At 40.6% G+C, this 20,932-nt stretch overlaps 1 protein-coding gene across 2 annotated transcripts in view; it reads right to left on the reverse strand.

The window, feature by feature from the left end:
- The window catches only part of TTC28 (tetratricopeptide repeat domain 28), a 672,774-nt gene that overhangs the window by 167,178 nt on the left and 484,664 nt on the right, over positions 1–20,932 (reverse strand). For both annotated transcript variants that reach the window (XM_075320126.1, XM_075320118.1), the window contains exon 12: positions 12,109–12,249. In XM_075320126.1, coding sequence (XP_075176241.1) covers positions 12,109–12,249 — 141 coding nt within the window. The remainder of the gene's footprint in view (positions 1–12,108; positions 12,250–20,932) is intronic.

A 20,932-nucleotide genomic window follows, 5' to 3' on the forward strand; every position in this document is an offset into this window, starting at 1 on the left:
ATTTTGTGTCCCGATTTATGCTTCATTTGCTTTATTGTATACTGGGGAGAATGTTTACCTTTATAGTGCACTGTTATATGTATTTTGGGCAGTGTTCCTTACCTATCTATGGTACCACCAGCATCCAAGATGGCCGCGCGTGATTCGCATGCCCTGTGCTGCCCGAAATCTCACGCGCACTGAGGAAGCTCCGTTCAGCGTGTGGTGACGTTCCCCTTGTGAACGTCACTTACGTTGGGAGACCCGGAAGTGAAGCGCGGGACTCAGGCGCTGTCACAGCGCATGCGGCGCTCTAAACGGCGCCGATTATGCAATATTTTTACTGCTATATATACATGGGGCTCATCATACAGGGTCACACTGCCCCCCGAGGAAGCTTTTTTTGCGAAACGCGTCGGGGCTTCCCCCTCCATTACCTGGACCACTGACACGGCGTTCATATTGGCACCATATATGGGTAAGCACTGTTCCAGCTTTGAATAATGATACATGTCCCTTTTATTGTATTGCCCTATCGGGCCCCCCTTTTTCTCATTACTGTTTGGGCCATTTACTATATACCTTAAAGTTGGAACTAATACTGTTTTATACAATATGATGCTGTTGAGGTCCTAGTATGGGACTTCTCTGACTCTTCTGCTTTCCAAACCATTGTCAGTATTCTATGCCTTTACCTACATGACAGTGCCCCTATTTATTAAATTTTCTAATAACTAACTATATAAAATATTGGGTGCATGTCTGTCTTTGACTATGCTAGGCCTTATAAAACTCAGTTTTTTCCTTTCCCTCAAAATCTACAATGCATTGCTGCTATATAGACTATACTTATAAAATTTGGGAACGTAACGCACAAATTGACCAGTGTAGGCTTAAATTCCTACACTGGTGCGTTTGATGTGGCAAATTTTCTCTGTACAAAAGAACACAAAAAAGTCTTAGACCGGCGTCACACGGTACAATCTATCGTGCGATCACACGAGCGATCGTACCCGCCCCCATCGTTTGTGCGTCACAGGCACCTCCTTGCTTCCGCATTGCCGGCGAGCCGCAGGTAAGCTGTGTTCGTCGTTCCCGGGGTGTCACACGGAGCGATGTGTGCTGCCTCGGGAATGATGAACAACCGGAGCACAGAAGGAGGACTGACATTTTGAAAATGAACGACGTGTCAATGAGCAACGATAAGGTGAGTATTTTTGCTTGTTCACAGTCGTTCGTAGCTGTCACACGCTACGATATGTCTAACGATGCCGGAAGTGCGTCACGGAATCCGTGACCCCGACGAAATATTGCCCGATATATCGTAGTGTGTGACTCCGCCCTTACAGTCCCAGCCCAAAAAAGTTTGAGTCCCATCAAAAAAGGCACGCCTTGTTGTGGCTGGTGGGCACAGAGAAACAAGTACGCTCTATATAGCAGTAAAGCAGTATACAGTGTGTCCACCCATATCCTGTCCACCGCCATTAACTTGAGAACGGCGGCAGCTATAGGCATAGAAGTGGTGTCTAGGTATAGTAAAGTAGCCATGCACTATGCAATGAAACCACCTATAGCGCCACCTGGTGGAAAACAACGGAGTTAGCATTTTTATCTCAAAAACGGAACAAGATAGAGAAAAAAAGTGAATTAAAAAATTGTAGGGCATCATCAATTCAATACGAATCGACACCTTGCATACAGAAATGCTATGATATGAAACCCATGACCCCCCAAAACATTGAATGCTGGTCACGCATATGGCGCTCATTTAACTTTGATGCTCAAAGTGGCCACCGTCAGCTGCAATGCACATCTGGACTCTGGACAGTATACTGTATCTTTGCTGCACGTTGTGCAATATGGTAGGTGACACGTTTGCACAAGCATCTGTGATACGTCGTCGTAGGTCCTGCAATGTTGGTGGAGGGGTCGCATACACCTGCTGTTTGATGTGAACTCACAGAAAGAAGTCCAATGGAGTCAGGTCAGGTGAGCGTGGAGGAAACTCCCCGCAGTCACCATACCCAATGACTTGTAGGAAGGTCTCCATGACGTATCGCTTCACGTCCGTAGCCTTGTGAGTTTTAAACATTCTAATCATAGCATTTCTGTATACAAAGTAATCATAGCATTTCTGTATACAAGGTGTCGATTCATATTGAATTGATGATGCGCTACAAATTTGTAATTCACTTTTTTTCTCTATCTCGTTCCGTTTTCTAAATAAACATGCTAACTCCGTTGTTTTCCAGCAGGTGGCGCTATAGGTGGTTTCATTGCGTAGCGTATGGCTACTTTACTATACCTAGACACCACTTCTATGCCTATAGCTGCCGCCATTCTCAAGTTAATTGCGGTGGACAGGATATGGGCGGACACACTGTATATGATATATTTAATGCTTGCATATATCTTGGCACCCATAGTGTGCTGCTGCACGTCTTGAGATGTATAATCTGCTGTAATGCATCCAAAGCAAGGAAATACCTGGAAACTGGACAGCACAAAGTGGAGGTATTAATCAGATACCACACTGCTGACCTAAACATAACATGTTGTGTTTGCATAGAAATTTCTTGTCCGCGGCTTTGAAAACTGAAACCAGAGAACAGAGATAGAGGCTTTATAAATAGACTGTTCACGGATGTTCGCGGATATAAATCTGAACTACCTATCAAAAAACAGGAAATTTATGCGCTTGAAAATAGTCAGAAAGTAGAAGCAGAGCCTGCAGTTGATATAAATCTTGGTTCTCGGGATACCGTACTGCATTTTAAAGCATTTACCAAGCCGTGCACTTAAAAATCAGGTAACGAGGATAGAAAAAATGATGATGTACAGTCGCTAAAATGTCTCTGTACTCGGCAAATCCACCTCACCATTAAAGAGGGAGCGCGGCTTCTGCTGAAAGCAGGAAAAAACACTTCTGTTTAACAATCTCAAGCATTTATCTGTCCATGATGGGAATATTTATGTGGCTGAAACAATAGGATCTCTTTGAAAATCCACCAGGGAATGAGAAAAGAAATATATATACACAAAATATATTATGTTATATGAATTATCACTGAATGGAAAACAGGAGCTTAATATTATCTTCCTGTGTGAATATAGTTTATAAGCAAATGCACAGCATAAAACCTGGGAGTCTATTTTATTTATTTATTTTACTCACTTAGGCCTCTGCCACACTTACGTGGAAATCACGCACGTGCCGCGAGACACGTATTTTCCCTGCGTGTTGCGTGTGGTAAGTACGTGTCTCCGGTACGTGCGGTCCACGTGTGTTCTCCGTATGCTAGCCGCAATAACACACGGAGAAACGGTAATTTGCATACTCACGTGGTCCGCGCTGCTGTCCAGGGTTCTGATCTTCAGCTCCAGCCCACTCCCCGCTGATGCTGCTTCCGGCCAAGCGGAGGGGCGGAGATTAGAGCCCGTGACAGCACGCCCACCTCCTTTACACGCTCATAATGAGCGGCGGCCGGCAGCAACTGTTTGCAGCGGAAGATTCTGCAGGGCTTATGGAGGTGAGTATGTGTTTTTTTTATTTTAAAATAAGGACACCTGTTCTCCGGCGCGTGTCACACGGGACCGCATCCACACTACATCCGTGTGGTACGGGTGCGGGAAAACGTGGACATGTCGGCGTGAGGAACACACGGACACACGTAAGTACGGAACGGACACACGTAAGTACGGAACGGACACACGTAAGTACGGAACGGACACACGTTCCGTTCCAAAATACTTAGGTGTGTCCAAACCATTATGAAATCATATGTCCACGTGTGTACGTGCTTCTGGTACGTGAAAAAACTGCCAAACACGTACCGGAGGCACGAACGTGTGACAGAGGCCTTATATAGTGCCATCAATTGAATAGCGCTTCATAGATTTCGTCAACATTGTCCCCATTGGGGCTCACAGTCTAAATTAACTATCAGTATGTCTTTGGAGTGTAGGATGAAACCAGAGATCCCCAAGGAATCCCATGCAAACACAATGAGAACATACAAACTCCTTGCAGATGTTGTCCTGGGAGGGATTCGAACCCAGGACCCCAACGTTGCAAAGCAATAGTGCAAACAGCTTTACACGGTTTGTCACATAGCTGACATTGATGGTATATCACTAGACCTTCCATGTGGTTGACAGGAGATCACTGGCACAGCACTTTCACGTAAATGTAGGGGGTCACCAAACATTAGTATGTCACTCTTAAGACCATCTCTTTAAAATATCTTGAAGTCTCTGCTCATACAAAAGCCTATCATTGACAAGAGTCCAAAAACACTCTTTAGCCTGCTACAGACTCAATGCTTGTCCAGCACCCCACTGGTTTCTGCTTTCTGCTCTTGTCAGGAAATGCCCGCTCAGTAAATTACTGCTATAGCTTAAGGTTTAAGTTTACATACTTCGAGTATGTTCACACATTACATTTTTGCAGCATTTCTTTTTTACTGCCCCCAAAACCAAAGTGGTAGAAGGAAAAATGACAAATACAATCCGTACTTTTGTGGTTACATTTTTTCATGCTTTTTTTCAATAGGTTTAGTTGCATTTTCACCTATTCAGTTTATTATGCTGCGTCAAATACAAAGCAAAAATGCTGCCAAAAAAGCTGTGTGTGAAAATGCCCTTAGGTTAAAAGTAACGAGTATTACGTGGAGATATTGAAGAAATCAGCCGAGAAATTGTAGGTTAGAGGCAAATGAGTCTTACAAATGAACAATGACCCAAGCTGTGTTAACATGGCGTAAAGTGGTGCTCTGACATACAAGGTAATTCATTCTAAATCCCTATTTGTTTAATGCAATAATCTAAACTATTCTTTAATATAATATATTATGGAAAATAATATACTCTCTTTATTTTGGAATCCCAGTACATGCTGCGAAACTCAAACAAAGCGTCATCAGGTGGCAGAGACTGCAGTCACTGCAGAAGCCCCTATACCCTCCCTAAAACAAAGCTCCTTTTAGGGGCTAGTCTCAGTGCATTGTACACTATGCGATGTGCACAATAACAGTGCTCTCTCTGGTTGCCAGCTCAGATTAGCAGTAACGAGCCCGTAACTGTGCAGAGACTATCACCGCCCCCGCAAGTGACATGACTGGTCTCTGCATACTAGGTAGTCTTAGAACACACACTAACAGTGCACTCTTCTCTGGTGTTAGCTCAATACTACTCATCTGAACTGGCAACAGAGAGTGCGCTATCATTGTGCACAGTACACAGAGTGCTGGGACTAGCCCAGCCCCTGAAATGAGCATCCCTGAATAGGCTTCTTTTCAGGGAGGGGGAAGGGCTGCTGCAGTGACCTCAGATTCTACAACTTGATGACACTTTGTTTGAGTATCCCAGCATGCACTTATAAAAAAAAAGTAGTAAAAAAAACCACTAGTAAAAAAACAATGAGATAATTTAGTATGGGAAGGAGAGGGAATTATTAAGGCGATGCTGCCTTATACTAATCATGTGTATGTAAAGTCCTGAGCCACTGGGAATGTGATGAAAGGAACAATGGCAGATGTAAATCATTGTCTATAGTATTATTCTTACATTTCACATTTTTTAACTATAGTATTGATCTCAAAGAACCTAAGAAAGTGTGGAGTGTGTACAAGGAATTGTGAAAATCGTGACTTTTAGGGTTTGCTCACATTTGCGTATACACCAAGTGCAATCCGATAATAAAATAGGATTGCACTTGCACCAATGATAAAAATAAAGTTGTGCTGATCTGCGATTTTTTTCTTTAGCAGTTTTGGGCCTGAAAAATAAAAATTGCAGCATTTTCTGCATGGTTGCGTAAAACAGCCGAGACAGCCCAATGTAAGTCTATGGGTGCAAGAAAAAAAACAGACAACACATGGACCATCTGTATGCCGTCCATTTTTTATGGATACATTACCATTCTGTAGCATAGAGCACTGTAAATGAGAGTTGTTATTGGTGAGATTTTATGATGACAGGAGAAGGCAGGAGCTAGCATTAGAGGGAGGAGCTAGAGGTAGAGGCAGGAGCTAGAGGCAAAGGGAGTAGCTAGAGGTAGAGGCAGGAGATAGAGACAGGAGTTAAAGGTAAAGGCAGGAGCTAGACACAGAGAGGAGCTAGAGGGAGGAGCTAGAGGTAAAGGCAGGAGTTGGATGCAGAAGGAGGAGCTAGAGGCAGAGGGAAGAGCTAGTGGTAGAGGTAGGAGCTAGAGGCAGAGGGATGAGCTAAAGGCAGAGGGAGGAGCTAGAGGAAGAGCTCCACCCCTCATCCCTCTTCTACCTACATAGAATCTCATCAGTAACAATTGCCATCTCCTATCTCAGATTTTACCTCAGAATTGAGAATTTTGAGAATGACTGATGAATTCTGGCAAAGAAAGAGGGGAATTTGTCTGATAAGAAATATTACAAAGTTGCTTATTTTCATGTGTACTGTTAATTTATGAAACAAAAATGAAAAAGAAGGTTATGCTTTAAGGTGTGTCTAAACTTATGACTTTGTACACACACACACACACACACACACACACACTCATATTTTAATGTAATCTCTGCTAATCAGTTTCCATGAAGTCAATTATCTGATTCCTGCTCAAAATAAAATAAAAAATATTACAATTCACAGTCTTTTGATCCAATCCGTGGCTTACTTCGGTGTGCGGCTACTTGATGATAAATTTGCTTTATGTAAAGGAAGCGGGATATTAATGGGTGATTGCACAGTGTGTGTTAAGTGAAGGTTTTCATAAGGAAACGAGTGATAACAGCACTTTCCATTTCTCTACAAATTAAGTGATTAAATAATTATGTGTGAAATATCTTCATGAAGATGTTCACATAATGATGAAGCTGCTGGAGATAGGAGCCCCCGCGACACCTGGCTTTCTTCCAGCTAATCTAGCTGTAAGATTCATCAGAAAAATGGAGTCTGCATGGACATAAACAGCAGATGTTTGCCAGATGACGTCCAGATACTGTAATTGAATAAACACGGATACTGATTTATCCCAAGAACACTTCTTGCTCCCATGTCCGCTTGGCAGAGTAGAAAAGCTAAACCAAAGGTCTGCGGAGACTCTCAGTCCTGAGTGCAGCGAGGAGCCGCTGGGTAAGAGGGAACGTACGGTCTCCATCTAATTTACCATACAGAATGCACTCGGATCACTTCCAGATTTATTTGGACAAGACAAATATTTGGTCAAATGATCAAAGCTATTACTTTATTGACTGCCTTTGTAAACATTTTTGCTGTACCTAACCTGAAGATGGCAATACACAGGAGACAGCTGTCAATCAAACCTTTCTGTATTTCTGAATTGCTCCACTAACCAAAACTCCGAGATAACAGATATCTATGAGACCATAGCCCCTTTATTCTAGAGCTTCATGAATGTCCCTGCTCACGGTGTCCACTGATATTACCTTCCGACAAGGTTGAAATGACATTTTATTATATGGATAGGTAAGGATGACAAAGTGCTTTATGTAACTAATGGGTTAGGGCTACATGGCAGCACGTACGTCCTCTGAAAATAAGCCGGGGCTACTACTGTAAAATTTGATCCACGGTAACAATGCTCAAGCAAGTGTCACGACTAAAAACAGCCAGATTGCAGACAAGTTGCATGCAGGGCATAGTCATCTTCAACAAGTGTCGAGAGCTCTAAAAATTGAGGGGCACGCGCCTTGCGATCAGGGGTAGAAAATCGTACACACTTGGAAACATTTGCGACTCTGTGTTGCAGTCACGGTAGGTCACCAGAAGAAATTATTACCGGTACATGGTATGTCGTGATCTCAATATCATGCCACACATGTCGCCATATATCCTAAATATACCGTCTGCATGCGAGTTTGTAGTACGCAATTTAGACAACATGTCACAAATAAAATGCAATGCCACACTGTCATCTTAATGTCACACAATACATATTCATGTCCCAGTGGAGCCTTAACCTTAGACCTCGTTATCTCACCCATAAAACAGTTCTGTACAACTTCCAAGCCATACGGAACCAAATAGGGCGCCCAAGTATTTGGGCTCACTGCCTTGAATATCACATCTAGTTATACATTGTTTTTTTCCTGCCTTTCAGATTGCTTAAAAATCCACCAAGATACAAATTGTAGCATTCTTAAACTCCATATGAACAGATACATGCTACCCAAGAAATATGGTACTGCTGTACTCTGAGGCTGTACAATTTTATTTCCAGCCATAACAGCGCCATGTGCACAGCCCTAGACATATATGACATGTATGACACACAAATAATCCAGAACCAGAAAAAAAAATGTTGAAGTAGAAAGGGTTAAACACTGCGCTGCCGTTGTGAAGAAACAAAGACTTGAATTCTAGGCAAGTGATTTATTCTCAATGAGTATACTCCTTCTTCAGGAAAATCAACTGTGACCCAGAACCAGAAAAAAGTGACAGTAATAATAATGATTAAAAAAGCCCTCCCATTGGTTCAGAGAGATTCCTGGAAGTTTGGACACCCTGGATATTACTCCGAGATTCTCCTGACATGTTGTTGTGGCTTGTTGGCATTCGACCCCCATGTGTGAGCCAAACATAAAATTCACCTGAAGGTAGTCAGTCGTGCCCGTAGGTCCCTGTGGGACCTTGTTGGCCCCACATCCTCCCCTTATTTCTAGTACTTTCCTTTATTCTGGACTTTTATTTCCTCCCATCTTTCTCTTTTCCATATCTTCTTCCACTTTCCTTTTAGTTCTAACGCCTAAATTTCCTTCTCCTTCCTCCTTAATGCTTCAATTCTGGTGTAGGACTATAACTTTGCGGAACATCTTTCTGTTTTTTCTCACAACATTTGTAATCTGATTTTGGTAAAATGTATGATTGTTCCACTCTCCTTTTATATCTGTATTGGTATAAGTCCAATAAAACTTGATTTAACTAAAAAAGCCCTCCCATGAAGTTTTGTTTGGAGCTGTATAAGAACGATAACGTCACTGAGAAGAGGAGCGGAACAGCACTACATCCTAGAGAAGGTAGAAGTACTTAAGTATATTAACACTAACACACATACACACACATACACACACACACACACACACACACACACACACACATATATACATAGATATATAAAAGCACCACTCCAGCATTTTTTCTTTTCACCGCTGAAGTGGTGCTTGCCGGATAGCTACACTGTTTCATGAAGCAAGCCAGAGGTCACTCTTCAATGCAAATCTATGAGAGCCTCGATCTGGCTCTTATAGACACAGCACAAGATGGCGTCGGGGACCAGAGCGATGTCAATAAAAGGTAAAAGGTGAAATCTTCATGAGAGTGCTTCTTTAACTAAAGGATTAAGGATGAATGTAATTACTTTCAGTACAACGGACTATAACCTCCATACGAACTGCTCAGATGTCCTTTGCAAAGCAATGCAGAAGACTTATAGGTTTCTCATTCTTTAAACATCCACATCCCAGCACCCCCAGCTTTCTTACGCAATCATTACTCTCGCACAATTACCAAAAAGAACGTTAGCTAGTTTGTCTGATTGAAGAGCCTGCACAGGTTTTTAGATATCACCTATTAAAACGCCTCCTAGAACAGGTTCCACTCATGAAAGTTAATAGCCCAGAATTCTCCCACATACACGGAAACGGCAAATGTCTGAATCACTGCTGAAGTAACATCCTCTCAATGGGGAGCACAGAACACACAACTCGGCCTTATTCTCCATCTCATATAAACCACAATAGAGGCTGGATAATTGGTTGCTGAAACCTCAGTACAAGACGTCTTATTCCCAAAGTACAAGAGAGAAAAATATTTGTATGATAACTTATAAGACCTATTAAACTGATCCTATGAGAAAGCAGCCTTGCGTTATCGTCTCGGGGCCCGACACATAGTCATTACTTCAATACAGTCATTATAGATTCATTTCAATTTGTATTTGTAAAGGACAGAAGGAAAACAATATTTCTAATAAACACATTAAAACACACCTTGTAGTAATTCATTAGTGAAAAGCTGTTATCATTAGGCCGGCAACTTCAGAACCAGCCATGCTAATTAATATTCTAAAGATGTCATTTTTATTAGCCGACATCTTCAAGGTAAAAATAGTGTTATCCTAGTAACATATCATAGAACATCAGCTATCGACAAAGCATACACAGTTATGTGTTGTTAGCATGGATAGATAGATGGATAGAGAGATAGATAGATAGATAGATAGATAGAGGGATAGATAGATGGATAGAGAGATAGATAGATAGATGGATAGATAGATAGATAGAGGGATAGATAGAGGGATAGATAGAGGGATAGATAGAGGGATAGATAGATAGATAGATAGATAGATAGATAGATAGATACATAGATAGAGAGATAGATGGATAGATAGAGGGATAGATAGATACATAGATAGAGAGATAGATGGATAGATAGATAGAGGGATAGATAGATGGATAGAGGGATAGATAGATAGATAGATAGATAGATAGATAGATAGATAGATGGATAGATAGATAGAGGGATAGATAGATAGAGGGATAGATAGAGGGATAGATAGATAGATAGATAGATAGATAGATGGGTAGATAGATAGATAGATAGATACATAGATAGATAGATAGATAGATAGATAGATAGATACATAGATAGATAGATAGAGGGATAGATGATAGATAGATAGATACATAGATAGATAGAGGGATAGATAGATAGATAACGATCTAAGATCTTAATGATCTAAGGTTGTGACTACTGATTAAATACTACAATAATAAAAGCCTATCTGCGTATTTTCACAGCATCAAAAATGCAGCATCCTATAGTTCCAGCAAAATGAATGGGATTTATAGAAATCTGTGCTTGTTCTTTACTCAGTGTAAACTGACCTGCGTTGCGTTTCAAATCCACAACATGTTAATTTCTCTTGTGGGTACACTGAGTATCAACATGAGTTTTTGAGGGATCAGTTCTGTCAAACTAATCTGATCAGCTTCTATGAGGAAGTAAGTTTCAGACTGGACCAGGGAAATGCAGTGGATGTTGTCTATATGGACTATTCATAGGCGTTTGATTCAGTGCCACACAAAAGGTTGGTACATAAAATGAAAATAATGGGAATACAGGAAAATATATTTAACTGGATTAAGAACTGGCTCAGTGATAGGAAACTCAGGGTGTTTAGTAATGGAACATACTGGGACTGGGTCACAGTTAACAGTGGGGTACCACAAGTGTCAGTATTGGACCCTCTTCTTTTTAATATATTTATTAATGAAGGAGTAGGGGGCATAGAGAGTAGAACTTCAATATTTGCAGATGCTACTAAACTTTGCTAGGTATCCTAGGTCATCAATATAAAAGTCCCAAATATCCCCTTTAATGTCTGAAATGATACCTTCAAACTTTCAGATCACAGAAGCATGATCATTAGACTCGTTAACCAATAAAGATATCACTCCTAGAATATTTTGGTCTTTTTTTTACATAATAGTATTTACTGTGCTTAGATTTTTCTTGTTCACATGGTGCCATAATGTAATTTATTATTTTACATTGTAATAATAAAACTGCAAGATATGTCATTGTAATAATATGTGAAGAATAATTGGATGTAAAGTAGTATTTGGGATCCAGGGATGACTGCACTATGGCCCAAGTGTTATAGTAATATCCTACGTGATAAAAATGACATTACCTATTGGATAGTCTATGTCTTATACTGAAGGTTCATTTTTCCATACCAGGCAGAAATCCCACAGATTCACCAGTCTCCGAGAAGGGAGAGAAGGGTCGGTCCTCACCCGTTGTAATATAAAATATGAGGGAGCAGAACAGATTGCTGCTCTATGGATAATTAGATCTGCTCAAAGAAGCCAATTAAGTTCCATGGTGAGTTATGCAGAACTCTCATAATAGTTGCGATAAAGAACAATTTCATAATAATAACATTTGCATTTTATAGAGTGCAGATCCTGTGTAGCTGCAAAATGTCTCCACTAATTGACTTGCACTGAAACTCGTATCAGGGGGATAGAGCGGTCAGAGCTGACAAAATCCTGCAACTGAATTACACTGCCCTGCTTAATGTGCAGCCCATGCACGCCGCACCGCTCACGCACTTGCAGCGCCCCCTACCTGTTGAAGGTGTTGTTTCTGTTCACCATCCTTAGGAACCCTGTCGGGTCTGTTACAGAATTCATTTTGTTGTTAAGATCATCATATTGCTGGTCCATATAATCTCCTGCCTCACTCTCGGTTTCGCTGCTTGCACAAGTCCTAGAGATAAAACAGACAATGTTACGTCTTAAACATGCTTGACAGAATTTAATTTGCTTTCCTTTAAAGACATGCTGATAGGAAATTATATCACTCCAAGCAGTAAAGTCTGAAGGATATTAAAAGTGATAGAGCATCCAATAAACAGTCCACAACTGAGTAAGCAGCACATCTCACAGCACACCATCATAGCAAAATATGAGAACACTCAAAATCCAAACTACTTGCAAAAAAATATTCTTTTCTTTAGTTGATAAGGAACATAGAAATGAAATGGTTAATAAGTCACTTCTAATTGGCTGCAATCCATGACCATTCTTTTCTGCATCGGATCAGTCATTTCCTACTGGGTCCTCCCCAGCCTTCACCACTGATCGTAGTCCATGACAAGTTTCATTAAAATTCACCTCAATTTCTTTTCTAATGTGTGAACCTAATAGAGGATATGTTCATTAAATGCATTTATTTCTCAATGAAACAGGGTTTCATCAACATTTCTCTGGAGTTTAGCTTTTGTATCCTTTATGTCTCACAATACACTGTACACTCTGTATAACAATGCATTCTGTACAATCTATGTATAACAATACATTCTGTACACTTATGTATAACAATACATTCTGTACACTATGTATAACAATGCATTCTGTACAGTCTATGTATAACAATACATTCTGTACACTATGTATAACAATACATTCTGTACACTCTATGTATCACAATGCATTCTGTGCAGTCTATGTATCACAATACATTCTGTACACTCTATGTATAACAATACATTCTGTACACTCTATGTATCACAATACATTCTGTGCACTGTATGTATCACAATGCATTCTGTGCAGTCTATGTATAACAATACATTCTGTACACTCTATGTATAACAATACATTCTGTACACTCTATGTATAACAATACATTCTGTACACTCTATGTATAACAATACATTCTGTACACTCTATGTATAACAATACATTCTGTACAGTCTATGTATCACAATGTATTCTGTACACTCTATGTATAACAATACATTCTGTACACTCTATGTATCACAATACATTCTGTGCACTGTATGTATCACAATGCATTCTGTGCAGTCTATGTATAACAATACATTCTGTACACTCTATGTATAACAATGTATTCTGTACACTCTATGTATCACAATGTATTCTGTACACTCTATGTATCACAATCCATTCTGTACTCTCTATGTATAACAATACATTCTGTACACTCTATGTATAACAATACATTCTGTACACTCTATGTATCACAATGTATTCTGTACTCTCTATGTATAACAATACATTCTGTACTCTCTATGTATAACAATACATTCTGTACACTCTATGTATCACAATGCATTCTGTACACTCTATGTATAACAATACATTCTGTACACTCTATGTATCACAATACATTCTGTACACTCTATGTATCACAATACATTCTGTACACTCTATGTATCACAATCCATTCTGTACTCTCTATGTATAACAATACATTCTGTACACTCTATGTATCACAATGTATTCTGTACTCTCTATGTATAACAATACATTCTGTACACTCTATGTATAACAATACGTTCTGCACACTCTATGCATAACAATACATTCTGTACACTCTATGTATCACAATGCATTCTGTGCAGTCTATGTATCATAATACATTCTGTACACTCTATGTATAACAATACATTCTGTACACTCTATGTATCACAATACATTTTGTACACTCTATAACAATACATTGTGTAGGAATAACAATACATTCTGTACACTCTATATATCACAATACATGCTGTACACTATGTATAACAATACATTCTGTACACTCTATGTATAACAATACATTCTGTACACTCTATGTATCACAATACATTCTGTACACTCTATGTATCACAATACATTCTGTACACTCTATGTATCACAATACATTCTGTACACTCTATGTATCACAATACATTCTGTAGGAATAACAATACGTACATTCTGTACACTCTGAATCACAATACATTCTGTACACTCTATATATCACAATACATTCTGTACACTCTATGTACTCTCATGAGCCAGATCAGACACCCCATACTTTGCACTGACTAGGGGCAAGCACCCTGAAACACCGTGTCTGCAAATTGGGATTCTGATATGGCATATATATCCTAAGTTATATGTAAAGGATTGTTAAAAATCCACATTTAAGTTTTAGGATTGCTACTTCCAATAGGTGGCGCTGTGCTAGAGTTTGTGTCCTGTCCTGGAGAGACAACTTGAATATTTTGCAGAGGGGCATGGCAGCTATAAGTCCCCTTACTTTACTGGAAGCCAGACTGGCTTGCAAAGTCTCCATAAGGAGAATAGTGTTCCCCCGTGGTCCCCACAAAGCTTCTCATGAGCCAGATCAGACACTCCATACTTTGCACTGACGAGGGGCAAGCACCCCGAAACACCGTGTCTGGAAATTGGGATTCTGATATGGCATATATATCCTAAGTTATATGTAAAGGATTGTTAAAAATCCACATTTAACTTTTAGGATTGCTACTTCCAATAGGTGGCGCTGCGCTAGAGTTTGTCTCCAGTCCTGGAGAGACAATTTCACTCTATGTATACAATACATTGTGTAGGAATAACAATACATTCTGTACACTCTATGTATCACAATACATTCTGTAAGAATAACAATACATTTTGTACACTCTGAATCACAACGCATTCTGTACACCCTATGTATCACAATACACACAATACATTCTGTACACTCTATGTATCACAATACACAATGCATTCTGTAGTCTATGTATCACAAAACATTTTGTACACTCTGAATCACAACGCATTCTTTACACTATATGTATCACAATACATTTAGTAGGCTCTACGTAATACAATACATTATCTAGTCCTTATGTATCACAATAAATAATGTAGGAATAACAATACATTCTGTACACTCAATGTATCACAATACATTCTGTACACTCTATGTATCACAATGCATTCAGTAGCCTGTTGTCACAATGGTTTCCCATCACTTGGAGACTTGTGACTGATTTGATACCGGTGCACCAAGGGTTAATGTCAGTTTTCCTTGCTAGCAGCTTCTGGCTGCTTCTCATGTGTAGCCGCTTTGTGACCACACTCATCTCCTTTAAGTAGGCACATTTACAGCACATGATACTGGTTACAGAGAAGCCACTTTCTTATATTAGCTACGGAGATGAAGGTTTCTCTGGTAGCTACTGGAGCCCTGCTGTTGGTGTAGTCCTGCTGGTGTAGTCCTGATAGTGGAAGCAGTGTATGCTGCGGTCCTTGTGTCTGGCTGCAGCTGTAAAGTTGTGCTTATTCTTTTTGTCTATTTCCCTGTTTGTCTTCCTTTCCTCGTGTTTTATTATTGCAGAGGTGAGACTAGTGCTCTTGCTGGCCACCTCACTAGTGAGGGTGAGTTCAGGGCTATTGAGGGACTAGGAACTTGATTGACAACAGGGTAAAAGAACCCATATAGGGACATTAGGAAGCTCAGGGTACAGCCTCAGGTCAGTGTAGGAGGTGTCGCCGCTCCCTTATACCTGTAACTAGGGCCCTTGATTGTTACTGTGTCCCTGGTGTACCCTGTTGTGGAGGCACTGGTCGTGGGTTCCATGGTGTCTGGTGGGATCTTGATAGTCACAGTGTGACACCTCTATGTATCATAAAACATTCAGTAGCCTGTAGGTATGACAATATATTCTATAGACTTTTTAGATCACAACACATTCTGTAGCCTATATTTATCAACATCTGCAAGACAACATCTGCAAGGAGTTTGTATGTTTCCCCATGTTTGTGTGGGTTTGCTCTGGATTCTCCAGTTTCCTCCCACACTCTAAAGCCATACTTTAGATTGTGAGCCCCAATAGGGACAGTGATGCTGATCTATGTAAAGTGCTGTGGAATTAATCGTGCAATATACGTGAATAAATATTTTTATTATTATTGTTATTATTATTATTATCATCATTAGTAATAATACATTCTGTAACCTCTATGTATCATAAAACATTCAGTAGCCTGTAGGAATAATAATACATTCTGTAGCCTCTGTGTATCACAATACATTCTGTACACTATATGAATTGCAATACATTCTGTAGCTTCTATGTATCATAATTACATTCTGTAGTCTTTATGTATCGCAATACATTCTGTACACTGAATCGCAATACATTCTTCTGTACACTCTATGAATCGCTACACATTCTGTAGCTTCTATGCATTATAATTAAATTCTGTTGCCTCTGTTTCCCAATACATTTGCAATCTACTGCAGAATAAATTGCAGACCTTCTAACGCCAGGGTTTGTAACCCTTATCTCTCCTTGAACGATCCCTAAAGCGGGCTTTTCACGCAACGACATCGCTAACGAGTTGTCGTTGGCGTCACGGAATTCGTGACGCACATCAGGCCTCGTTAGCGACGTTGTTGCGTGTGAAACGCACGAACAACCGTTAACGATTAAAATTACTCACCATATCATTCATAGTTGTCCAGTCATTGTAATCCTGATTATCGTTGCTGTTGCAAGACGCCGGTTGTTCGTCGTGCCTGCGGAAGCACACATTGCTATGTGTGACACCACAGGAACGAGGAACAACATCGTACCTGCGGCCGCCCACAATGAGGAACGAAGGATGTGGGTGGGATGTTCGGCCCGCTCATCTCCACCCCTCAGCTTCTATTGGGCGGCTGCTTAGTGACGCCGCTGTGACGCCAAACAAACCGCCCCCCTTAGAAAGGAGGCGGCTCGCTGGCAACAGCGACGTCGCTAATCAGGTAAGTATGTGTGACGGGAGTAAGCGATGTTGTGCGGCATGACCAATCTAAATTTGACTTCTGATGTAGCCATCAATGAGCCCCAGCCTAGAAGATAATTGAGAGGAGTAGAATCACCCCAATGTTATGAGGGTAATAGATACTGTATCAATATTACGCTTTTTATATCTTCCAAAAGACATTTCCATTTAATACTAGAATAAGATGCTGCAAATGTAAAGAGCTGAGACTCCAGAACATTTTTCATATTCAGGAATGCACACATTGATGATATGGGCTCTTAATGCATTTTGTAGTGCAAGATGATAATGTAATTATTGTATAGGTCATCTCTACGGATATAAACCCGAGAATATAGACACGCTGCATGTGTGACATGTTTCGTAGTGTTTGCTTCTATTTCCTAATCCCAGCGCTTCCTTGTGATCTCATAAATTGTTAAAAATGTATGAAGTGTACTAAATTATGCATGCAAACAAAAAAAAAAATATTCCTCCATGTAGATGCATTATAAATTTCACCAGTGATACAATGTGCAATGTAGTGCAACCACTTATGAACACCAAGACATGGAGGGCTGTAAATTCATTCCTATGTCACTCACAGGTAGGCATGATGTGCGATGTGTGGCTGTAACCCTTACAAATGCTTGGTACATAATGGACGTGTGACATCCATACTCTTCAAATGACAGATCCAAAAAATTATTTTAGGAGAAGAGTTTAATAAACTGGATTTAGGCAATTCACGTTCATAGGCATAAAATGCCATATGGTTCATGGTACTGGGAATATTTAGCTGTCGGGTTTGTCTCCATAAGAAAATCAAGATAAGTTCATGTAAAAAGCAATGGAAATATTCAGGTGGCAGATGACTACTGAGATAAACCATAAGTTATCTTCAGAATATCCTACTATTTACAATAAAGATTAAAGTAATCAAGTTGGAAAGTTTTACAAAGGTCAACGATCAGCAGAAAACATGTTCATGGGAATGCTTATTTGTCCTGTGATCCCATCTATTTGTCGGCAGTACATCTCATAAGGAACGGGGTTGTGCTGCAGAGAATAACGCAAAGCAAATATTGTCTGCCCCTGTACTATTTGCACAACTAAAGGCCCCGTTACACGCAACGACATTGCTAACGAGATGTCGTTGTGGTCACAGAATTCGTGACGCTCATCCGGCCTCGTTAGCGACGTCATTGCATGTGACACGTACGAGCGACCGCTAACGATACAAAATACTTACCAAATCGTTGATTATTGACACATCGTTCCTTTCCCAAATGTCGTAGCTCGTTTAAAAAGCAGGTTGTTCGCCGTTCCTGAGGTAGCACACATCGCTATGTGTGACACCCCAGGAACGACGAACAACGTCGTACCTTCGTCCTCCGGCAATGAGGTGGGAGTGACTTTCATGCGGCTGCTCTCCGCCCCTCTGCTTCTATTGGATGCCTGCCATGTGACGTTGCTGTGACGCCGCACCAACCACCCCCTTAGAAAAGAGGCAGTTCGCCGGCCACAGCGACGACGTTAGGTAGGTAAGTTCGTGTGATGGGTACTAGCAATATTTTGCGCCACGGGCAGCGATTTGCCCGTGATGCACAAACGGGTGCTTTCACGAGCGACATCGCTAGCAATGTTGCTGCGTGTAAAGCAGCCTTTAGATTATTGCTGCATGTAAAATAAGCATGGATCAACTTTGTATATTGTCCATCAGAAATGTATCTGTCCATGTAAAAAAACGCTAACAAATACTCATGGGAGCCAGGCACGGGTGAATACAACCATGGTTAAAGCCAGAAATGATAACCGTGTCTTGACAAAATTACACAATCTAAATTCTTTTATAGTGAACTGAATGCTCCCATACACATAAGAATAATATCGGCTGCGGACCTCCCAACTCCCCTGACAGATGATGCCGGGAGAAAGGGATCAGACAGTAGGAATTTAAATGCCCGATTCTACAGTTTCCAGGGTAGATGCTGCCTGCAAGTGGCTGTGAGGAAGTTCACGTTGAGTTTTCACATGGATTTATTGTAGCTGAAAAATTAATGTCCAAAAACCACATAATAAAGAGTAATGATTAGGCTATGTGCGCATGTTGCATTTTTTTCATGCGCTTACGCAGCGTTTTAAACTGCAGTGTAAACGCATGTGTTCTGCATCCCCAGCAAAGTCTATGAGAATTTAGCAAACTCCATGCACACATTGCGTTCTAAAAAGCAACATGTCACTTCTTTTGTGCGTTTTGGATGCTTTTCCCACTCTGTCTATGGCTGATCAAGTATCAAGAGCGCATGAAATCTGCATCCATTCTGCTTTCAAAATACATCCAAAACGCAGTTTTTCAGCTGCGTTTTGAAACGCACATGCAGTAACAAAATAGTGCAGAATATTTGTCACGGCAGAACGCAACGTGAGCACGTAGCCCTATTGTTTAGTATTTGAGTAGCATGTTCTGTATATTGTGGAATTTTTTGTTGCTTTTTATTCATTGGTAAAATTTGGAGTCTTTTTTTTAAAGCAAAAATCTCTGACCAGTTAATATTTGTTTTTTTTGTGCATGTGAAAAAGAAAGCCATGGAAAAAATATACCACCATCATTTGCACCATAGCCATGTTTTCCATTTAAATCAATAGGATGCTTGTGGAAAGAGTATTTAAGGCCCCCTTCATACATCCGTGCCTGGTATGTATGACGTCCGTTTCCACACATACTGGAGACACGGACACATGTAGACCCATTAAAATCAATGGGTCTGCACACACGTCTGTGTTTTCACATGGACCGTATGTCCATGTGGAGCATTCATGTGTCCGTGTGCTCCACAAGTAGACATGTTTGTTTTTCTCCGGCAGCACGGATGTCACACAGCCCGCACACTGATGTGCTCCGTGTGACATCAGTGTGACACGTACCGGAGAAAAGATGTGTCTGTGAAATAAAATGCTTTACTATACTCGCCTGTCTCCACCACTGATGTCTCCAGGCCTGCTGTCACTTGCTTCTGACCCCCGCTCATTATGCTCATTGCATATGCACTGCACCGAGGACCGGAAGCAGCAGCAGCGCCAGACAAAGCAGCACCAAGTACAGGTAAATATAGAAGTTTATGCTGTCAGTGTGCTATGTGGATGTCACACGGATAGCACACTGATAGCACACGCACACACACACACATGCACGCACATATGCACCTGCACTATAGACCGGTAGACCGGGCAAAACGTGTGTGTTTTGCACGGACGTGTGAAAGAGGCCGAAAGCAGTATTTGGTGATGATTTTAGAGCAGAGTCTACTCCAAAATCCGTGTAAATAAACTCAGTGTGAACTGATCCCTACTCTTATATCCCCATTCAGAAAACAAGCAGAGTGGGCCAGGCCGAGAGCATGTGCTGAGAGGTTGGAAGCTACTATCATCCATTGTTTGTAAAAAAAAAACAAAAAAACAACCCCAAATATATTATTTGTAGTTAATTTATACTAAACTGCTAATAAGCTGCAAAACAGCAGTTATAGTAGGAGACCCATTTAGTAAATTGTACACTTTTAAGGAAAAGATAAATGAGTACTCTTAAAAAGGATTTCTTTGTGTTTAAATTGTTAGCCTATTTTAAGAAAGGCCATCAATGTATGATCAATGGGGGGGTCTGACCCCCGGGACCTCACAATCAATAGAATGAAAGGGTCTTGGCACTGAGTGTTGCCCCCTTCCAAGCACAGTTACATCCATAAATGAAGCCTGCCTGTGCCGATGCTGCACCGGAGAAATTCATGTGAATGTAGTGGAGCTGCCATGGTGGTATGTAGGTGTAGCGGTGGTATTTATGCTACATTTACACCGAATTA

Source organism: Anomaloglossus baeobatrachus, chromosome 1 (genome assembly GCF_048569485.1).
Source record: "Anomaloglossus baeobatrachus isolate aAnoBae1 chromosome 1, aAnoBae1.hap1, whole genome shotgun sequence".
Taxonomy (NCBI): Eukaryota; Metazoa; Chordata; class Amphibia; order Anura; family Aromobatidae; genus Anomaloglossus; species Anomaloglossus baeobatrachus.